This window comes from Podarcis muralis, chromosome 7 (assembly GCF_964188315.1).
Source record: "Podarcis muralis chromosome 7, rPodMur119.hap1.1, whole genome shotgun sequence".
NCBI classification, from domain to species: Eukaryota; Metazoa; Chordata; class Lepidosauria; order Squamata; family Lacertidae; genus Podarcis; species Podarcis muralis.
The window spans coordinates 65,712,356-65,721,409 of NC_135661.1; the positions used below are offsets into that span (position 1 = coordinate 65,712,356).

At 43.9% G+C, this 9,054-nt stretch overlaps 1 protein-coding gene across 1 annotated transcript; it reads left to right on the plus strand.

The window, feature by feature from the left end:
• The first annotated feature begins 975 nt into the window (after positions 1-975).
• HMGN2 (high mobility group nucleosomal binding domain 2) lies at positions 976-5,742 on the plus strand. Its single transcript, XM_028738759.2, has 6 exons — positions 976-1,287; positions 3,571-3,615; positions 3,959-3,988; positions 4,178-4,228; positions 4,378-4,473; positions 4,831-5,742. The coding sequence occupies exons 1-6, from the start codon at positions 1,273-1,275 to the stop codon at positions 4,864-4,866; spliced, it is 273 nt and encodes a 90-aa protein (XP_028594592.1). The 5' UTR covers positions 976-1,272; the 3' UTR covers positions 4,867-5,742.
• Positions 5,743-9,054: the final 3,312 nt, after the last annotated feature.

The window sequence follows — 9,054 nt, forward strand, 5'->3', positions numbered from 1 at the left end:
AAGCGTCTTCGGTAAAAGTGTCCCCGCGCCACAAGAATGCTTCCGTTCCCCCTCTTTCTCCCTTTGGAGAGGGGGAAGGCGAGGTGGCTGCTGCACCTGAGGCCCTTTGCTGCTCGCTCTTGAGGGAGACCCTGCCAGTTCGTAGTCAAGGTTGAAAAGGAAGAGGGCGCTGTGGGTTGCGTTCTGCCCTCCTCAGCTAGGCAATGACCGCACCTTCCTTTCCCTTCGAGCGCTAAAAGAGGCCACCATCTTCTACCCAAGCTCCCACCCAGATTTCTTGTTGTTGTTGTTGTTATTGGCTTGGAGGGCCAGGAAGAACAGGGGAAAGGCCCTTTCTCGGAAACATTTTCTTCCTGCCTGCGCCTTCGCAGGAGAGGCGCGCCATGGCTTGTGCAGGTGCGCCAGGCAGGTCGGTCTTTCGCCCTCCTGCAGCGAGAGAGAGACACTGCACTGGCTTCTCAGCGGTAACTTTCGACCGCAAGCTTTATATACGCTTACCTGGGCGCAAGTCCAGTCACCGCGCCAGAGGAGTTGTGAAGATTACGCAGAGAGCTCCTTCTCAGCCAGGAGGATTTATTTATTTAATTAATTTTGCAGTGCGTTTTTTTAAAACCCAAGAGAAATTATTGTTTTTTAATTATTTTTAACGGAGGGGGGAGGCAGCAAGAGTGGTATGAGAATCTACGAAATGCATTTTTCTTTCTTGCGTACATACATACGTAACGAAAAAGAGGTCCGGGTTATTATTTTAAAAAAATACAATTCTATACGGCGCCGAGGGTCGGTCTTAGTATTGCCATTTATTGTTGTCATTAAAACAAATTCGCGCCGTGGTCGAAAGACCGAGCAACAGCTCTTGCAGGGAGGATTTACTAGTTGCGCGCGCGCCCCCTTCGCTCCTCGCCTCCCCTCGCAGCGCCCGCCCTGGCTAGCCCTTGCCACGTGACGTGCTCTGTCCAATAGGCAGCCGGGGCGGTGGGGATCCGGCTGGAACCGGTTGGGCCGCGTCCGGCTCTATATAAAACTTTATAAACACCCGATTCAAATTAGTGGGGTCGTGAGCGACACGAGCGAACCTAACAAACGGAGCCCCCCTTTCTCTCTTTTCCTCTTCTGCTCTACCTTACTGCGCGGCTTCTCTGCACCCCCCTCCCTTTTTTTATTTTACAGGCGGTTGAGTTTCTCCCTTCCCTCCTACAGAGACCGCGCTTTTATATTTCCAAGCCAGCCTCCTTTTTCTCTTTCTCTCCCCCTCTGTCACGCGCTGCCGACATGCCCAAGAGAAAGGTACGTGGCTGCGGCGAGAGAACCTAATGGCTCGGACGGGAGACGGGGAAGGAGGAAGTGGGGAAGAGACATGGTAGTTTGCAGAAGGAGCGGTGCTTATGCGGGGATGAGATTTAGATCAGCCGCCATTTTCTTTCCTTTCTCCTCCTCTTTCTCCCTCTCCCCCCCACCCTCCCCGGTTCTCCTTTCCTTCCTCCTCCACGAGCGGTTAACGGTTGTGAGGCGAGGGAAGAGCGCGCGCGCGCGAGGCGGCTCGACGGTGCTTCTGAGGACTTAAAAGTGAGGAGAAGGAGTGGGCGGAGCGGAGCGAGAACGACCGTTAACCGCCGCGCATTCTTGATGGGAGGGGGGGGGGAGACTATAAGGAAGAAGAGAGAGCGAGAGAGATGGCGCGCGCGCGCGCACTCGAATGGGCGCGAGAATATTAATCATTGGCAGTTTCTCGCCCGCGCGCTCACTTAAGTCCCCACCAATAGGGAAGGGGCACGCGCCCGCCAGCGGGTGGGCAGAGGAGCAAGATATGGAAGATAAGAGACTAAGCTTAGCCGGAGCGAGCTGGCTGTTTTTTTTGGCGGGAGGGTGGTTGGCTGGAGAGAGGCACGTGCGTGGCTGGTTGTAGGTGTTTGGGCGCGCGCGTGCGCGTCCGTGCAAACATAAAGCGGGGTACGTTGGAAAAATGGGCGCGTGCGCGCACTCCTACTCGCGTTCTGTCATCCGCCTCCCCCCCCCGCTTCCTTCACAAATAAATACAGTAATGGGGGCGGGGGGGGCCGCAGGCTTTTCTCCCCCGCCATCCCCCGCGCTCCCGAAAAGGCGGGAAGGCCCAAAAAAAGCGGTAGTTTTGAAAGCCCTGGGGGAGGGGAAAGACCAGCCCTATGGAGTCCTGGCGAGAGACTTGTCAGTTGTTTGCGCGGGGGATGGAGGTTTCCCCTGTCAGTGAAGATGTTGGAGAGGCCCCGCCTCCCGCCCTACATGCGCTCCTTAGCGAATCTTTCCCGCCCCCTGCCTTCTTTCTAAGGGGGAAAGTGACCATCTTAAGTGTTGGGAGGCGAAGGAGGGTTAGAGTTGCCCACACACGTACACGTTGTGGCTTGCTTCTCTGGAGCCCTTTAGGTTGCCAAATCCACGTTTCACTTCAAAGAGGCATTCGGGATTGTTTCCCCAATTGTGTCTTGGAAGGAGGGGGTATGTTGGGCCCAGGGGAGTTGCCTGAGCTCTGAATCTAGGGATGATCCCTTAAGGCTTAAAGCGACAGAGTCGGTACAGCCTTAAATGTCTCACAGTGAGTGGTTTCATAGGTCTGAAGAGGCACTAGGGGTAGGCAGGCAAGCAAGGTTCAAATTGCAAGATCAAAATTCCAGAAATAAGTGAGATCTTGGGTCTGTTACACGGACTCAATAGAGGTCATAGTGTTCTGAAATAAAAGGAGCCATTATGTTGCCTAGAGCTGCAGCGTTGGGGAATAAAGAATAATGCATCAAAATTAGGGGCATCTGGCAATGCTGTTATCCACACAACCCTCCCACAAACACATCTCTCATTGGGAGAACATATGGTCACTAAGGATGCAGAAGTGCATACAATATAGCCATTTTTTTAAATTAGAAGATACTAGTAATAATTATATCATTTATTGAAATGATAATTGTCAAAAACTATGGGAACTTGCATTGAGTAAAACTTGGTTCTGTAGGAACATAAATTGGAATGTTGCAATAGTTGATGCTTCTGACAACACTATATGGCCCCAGGGAGCATCTTCTATGCCGCATATTTTCTTTATGCAACCAGAAAAAATATTTGATTTTTCACATGCAATTTCTTGGTTTTCTGAGCATAGGATTTAAAATGCCAACATCTTGATTTAAAATATAAAGGCCATAGCTTAGTAAGCATCTGCCTTGCACACATAAGGTTTCAGGTTCAATCCATGCTTCTCCAGATAAGGCTGGGAAAGACTTGGCTGAAACCCTGGGAAGTGCTGCCAGTCAATGTAGACAATACTGAACTAGATTGACTAATGGTTTGATTCTATATATGGCAGCTTTCTGTACTGCATACAGGGAGGGAAAATAATATTAAGTAGTTGTGAGAGGGTGCTATTTTAAAATTTGTGGAAAAAGGAATCAGACAAAGATGAGATTGTCAGCTTTGCAATGCATTAAATATTTTTCTTTATATATTTAAGTAACATCAGCTTATCCAAGTTTTTAAAACCTCCAAAGAAATTAGATTGATGGTGTAGGGTTTCATCAGCTATTTCACTTTTTAAATTCCTTATAGGCTGAAGGAGATACCAAGGGTGACAAGGCCAAAGCAAAGGATGAGGTAAGAGCATTACTATATTTTTATGTTATAGACTGAACCTGAAATCCCAAATGTATTCACTTGCCACTAAACCCCATTGAATTCAGTTGAGCTTACTTCTGAGTAGAGATGGTTAAGCTTGTGGTGTAATTTGCAAAGATTTGTATGTATCTAGCTTTCTTACCACATTGTTCTCATTTTAACCTTACCTGTCAGATGGAGATATGCTACTTAGAAGTATGTTAGCTTTCTGATCTTGAAAATTGTATCAGAATGTAATGCGTGTATTTGAATGCTGGATTTTAGGTCTCTATTCTAAAAGAAACAACTCATTCTAATGGTTAACTTTTCTTTTTTAAAACAGCCACAGCGGAGATCAGCAAGGTTATCTGCTGTAAGTATGTTGTGTGATGGAATGTCCTTTAGGGTTGTTAGCAGTAGTAACTTCTAAAGAACTACTGATAGTCAACTCATTGACACCCTGAAAGGGATTAAGTTGGCTGTTAAGCATGACATCATATAGTAAAGTGAACAAATACCTTATTGTTTCAAAACTACTTTTGAATTGTTCTGTCTTTTCTAGAAACCTGCTCCTCCAAAGCCAGAACCTAAACCTAAAAAAACAGCTCCAAAGGTAAAATTCAAATTGTATGCAATTTGAACTTGAATACATCTTTGTTCTCTGGTCTTATGTTCAAACAATTGTTTTAAATTGTGTGAAGTCCTTTATATCAGCAGATGTTTATGGTTTGTGAACTATTAATTATTTCCATTGACTGGCAGAAGGCTGAGAAGGTACCTAAGGGGAAGAAGGGGAAAGCTGATGCAGGCAAGGATGGAAACAATCCTGCAGAAAATGGAGATGCCAAAACAGACCAGGTATAATAGCAATATAGTAGATTTCTTTACTTTGCTAAACTATATATTTAGTGATATGGACCAGCATGTTTCCTCCAAACTCTTTTGTTAATTTGTTGTGAAATGATTGTATTTGAATGGAATAGTATGCTCCCGATTGTATACGAGATTGCAGTTTTAAAAATTAAGTAAGAAATATTTGTCTTCGTTCTTCTGCTCAAGTCTAACATCAATACTTTCTCATAATAGCTTGCATTGTGTTAATGGGTGTGTGTCTGTTTCATATAATTTACATAGATTCATGCAGACATTGGCCTATGTGGGTAGTAAGCTTGCATTAGCATAAAGAAAACTGACGGGACTGCCTTTGTCTTTCAGGCACAGAAAGCTGAAGGTGCTGGGGATGCCAAGTGAATTGTGTGAATTTTTGATAACTGTGTACTTCTGGTGACTGTACAGTTTGAAATACTATTTTTTATCAAGTTTTATAACAATGCAGAATTTTGTTTTACTTTTTTTTTTAAAGCTATGTTGTTAGCACACAGAACGCTTCGTTGTTGTGTTTTGGGGGAAGGAGAGGGGACAAATGCCATTGACTCTGTTACTTAGAACCTGGGCTTTTAAAAGCCCCCCTTCAATTTTACAAGAGGGGGTCTACATGGACACAAGAAAGGGGGATTCCCTGATATTGTTCATCTTTGGTTTCTGAAATACTTGAGTGAACACTGAAGTTCCCAAAATGCTTGTGTCTGAGGAGAAGGTACATTTAAAACAGTACTTAGACTTCCTCTGTCTGTTCTTTCACATTGTCATTTGTATTGCATTTACCACTCCTTTGAGTGTGGCATAGGGTCTTTTGATACTTGCTCTCATAAATCAGATTCGTACTCACAGTGTCAGGCAATCCAGATTTCTGGTGTCAAATACTATGGGGTGGGGGAAGGATGGCTCTCAGATGAGCCACATTTCTTATATTGTGAATCTTCAAATTAAGAATTCTACGGTTTTGTTTTCCTCTAAAAGTCAGGGTAGGCTTGTGAAAAGTTGTTAAACAACATACTAAATGTGAAAGTGTCCACCCTCACTCTAAACTTTCCCTGTTCCAAGTAAGAATTGAAGATTTCATTGGGTTTTATATAGTAACTTTACATTTTGGTAGTCCAAGAAGAAAGGGGAGTTGGAATTTGTTGTAAAACATTGCAGATTGTAGACCATGTCCTGCCTGAATACCATTGATTGATTGTTTTATGAAAAGTACCTTTAATAAAGCTGGATATTGTTTGGCTTGGACTGTTCTCTTTTTTTACTCTGTTCTCTTTGATTTCTAGTGCTTTTCTTTCAGGGTTACATTGGTGAGCTTAAATGTAAGTATATATGTTTCAAAATGGCCCCGCTGTCATAGAAACACTAAGCATTGATCTACATGATCAGAAAAACCACATGGTTCAATTCTCTTGGGAAATTTCCAGTTATAAATGTAGGTGAAGGAATTGCATGACAAAATGCAAAAGTAGCATGTCAAGGAAAATTACTCTCCCCTCACCCCTGGTGCTATTTTGAATATTTTGTCATGCTTTTCCCCATCTGTGTTCTATAGTGGTATAATCTCAGAAGAGTTCTACCAGCCTTGTATTTAAGAACTAGCCCTGATACCCAGAGGCGATAAGGAATTGCATGTGAGCAGACAGAGGATGGAAGCTCACAGCTGCTGTAAAAGAGGGTGTTTTGCCCCATCTCCAAGCCCCAGTATGCTTAGTAAACATTTTTCAAGGCTAGTAACGTTTGTGGGCTTCTTTTGCAATACTGAGTTGTACTGCGTGCCTTTTATCTTAATGTTTAAGGCTCTAGACACTGGTGGGGAACCTTTTTCAGCCCAATGGCCTCATTTCTTTGTGAACAAACTTCCAGGGACCATATGCCAGTGGTAGTTAGGCAAAAGAGGGATAAAACAGTTTTGACTCTTTACTTTTAGACTAGGGTTGCCATACGTCCAGAATCTCCCAGACATATCTGGAATACTGCAGTTGGCAGCAGTGTCCAGGCGGAAATCAACAATATGTTCGGGAAAATCCGGACGCATGGCAGCCCATGACAGCAGGGCCAGTTTTGCCGATTTTCCAGAAAAGGAGCTCAGAAACGGAGAATTTCTGTGATTTTGCCAAGAAAGCTCAACAGCTTTTCTGTCCAGATTTTCACTGTTTGAAATATGGCAACCCTACCTTTAGACAGGAGGCTACATTCCAGCCACACACAAGTTGGAGGTTTCAGCATACATGCATAGCTCTCCAAGTAAGCAAGAAGAATTATTACAGTTCAGCAATACATTCCAGCCAGGCAAAACTACTCAACAACAGTTGGTGAAGGTTGTGCCTTGGAGTCCTCTCTTGGAGGGCCCCATGCAGCTCTGAACCTGAGGCTCCATTCATTCTATAAACTAAATCTGCTTAGGTAAATTACAGGATTTAGTCATCTTGCCTTTATTGTTCAAAAATAAAAGTGATTGATTACATGTGACTCTTGGTGGCTACAGCAGTATGAAATGGAGTAGGAATTCATGGAAAGGTATAGGGTGGACAACTCCATTTGAATGCTTAACACAAGGTTGAACTGAAGGCCAAGAGTGGTATTACACAAGGAGTAAGCAATGATTTGGTTTAGATCTGATCATGTTGTTAAATTAATCTTAGAATAACCAAAACGAAAGTAGCGCCATAAAAATACGGAAGATTCAAAGGTTCTAGAATGCAGTGGGACTTTCTTTTTTGTAATATGGAATCAAGTTAATCCAGCAGGTTGAGCAGAGTGCTGAGACTCAGGTTGGGTGAGACTAAACCTTCCAGTGCATCAGCTCTTTTACAGCACTTTCTATAAGTCCTCATAATGTTTTCAAAATTAGTAACTTGGCATGACCTTCCAAAAGCAGATAGGTGTTAATTTGCATAATTGGATTTTGTGACAGCAAAAAATAAAATTGGAAAATTAAAGAGTTTTGCAGATGCTTGCTGCTCCTTTAATAAGATTGCTCTTTCCTCATCAGCACACCACTCCCATCTATTCTTTCCATACTATAATGCTACTGCTGTGGGCCTCTTCTCAGATGCATAAGTTCAGTACACAAGGAAACCAAAACTTGCACATCACTGCTAGGGTGGTACTAAATTTACTTCAGGAAATGATACAAATCTCCAGGTCTAATGTGGGTTATTTGAAACAACTATCATGTTGCCAATATGCCATTGTAGGGAAGGTGCTTGAGAGGGTGGTGATAGCTAAGCTCTTACCTGTTCTTGTAGGAAATGTTTAGACCCTTTCCAGCCTAGATTCAGGCCTGGTTTGGCATCTGTACCAGCTTTGGTCATGCTGATGGATGGGGAAGGCAGCCTTGTTAATTGTGGATCTCTGCAGCTTTTGATACCATCCACCAGGGTATCCTGAGCAGCTCTGAGATAGGTGTTGGAAGCACAGTGTTGCAACCATTATTGGCCCTTTGCGTTTTGAACTGGTAGTTTACAGGGTTCGGTCACCAGTGGTGTTGAAACATTTGGTGGTGTCATTGGGGGATTGGAGTGGCATCAGTATGCTCTCTATACAAGCCAGGCGAAGCTATGCAGGTTCTGGACTCATGCCTGAATTTAGTGGTGTGCCAGTGGATCCCAAAAAGATTGAGGTCCTGTGAGTAGTTTCCAGATCCAGAAATCAGGCAAATTGCTTGTTCTAGATGGGGTTGCACTCCCTCTGAAGGAATGTAGTCCTTTATGACCTTTGGCTGGTAGGTCAGTGTGACAACTGAAAGACTACCGTCCCAGTTCACATTCTGGAAAGGGAGTTTGCAAGCCTACATGTGTTAAAACAACTTTTGTTCTAAATTATGCAAAGAATAATTTCTCTAGTCCATAATACCCTTTCAAGGCTATGTCCTTGTACAGTGACTCAGCACTGCAGTCATTTTCCCCAGTTGATTCCTGTATGATACCATGGCGTTGCCTGGGTGTTTCTGTGGAGCAATGTTTTCATGAGTCCTTGGTGTAGACTTCTGGTTCCCCCTGCACCTCCCACACATTCCATCCCTGTTTTCTTCCATATCCACATGCAGCACCTGATTACAGTCTCCCTTAACCAGATGTACTCCAAATCGCACTTCCATCTCACTCTCACTCTGTTTCTCTCCCCGCCCTTCTTAACTGCTTCAACTTTCACTTTCCCAACATCCCAAATCCCTTAGTAACAGTTGCCAAGACTGCCTATAACTCCCTCACACTTAACTATTTACATTTAACTTATTCCCTGTTTTCCTAGGTTAACTAGCCTTAGCAAATATATTCAGTCCAAAACAGAAATGGTAAACTTGTCAGCACAAACATGCATGCATAAAAATACTTCTGCCACACCTACGTTACAGCTGTTCCTGAGCAGCAAAATCCTAGCCTGATGGCCTATGGGCTGGTAACCTCTAGAAAGTATTGGTGTAATGGGCTGGTTTTCAAACTGGTCTAGTAGCTATAGATACAAATTGCAAAAGTCTCTTGTTGAATATGACCATAAGCACATAATGCCTCTTCTGAAGTTAGTGCAGTGGTTGCCAATATACTACAAGGCTCACTT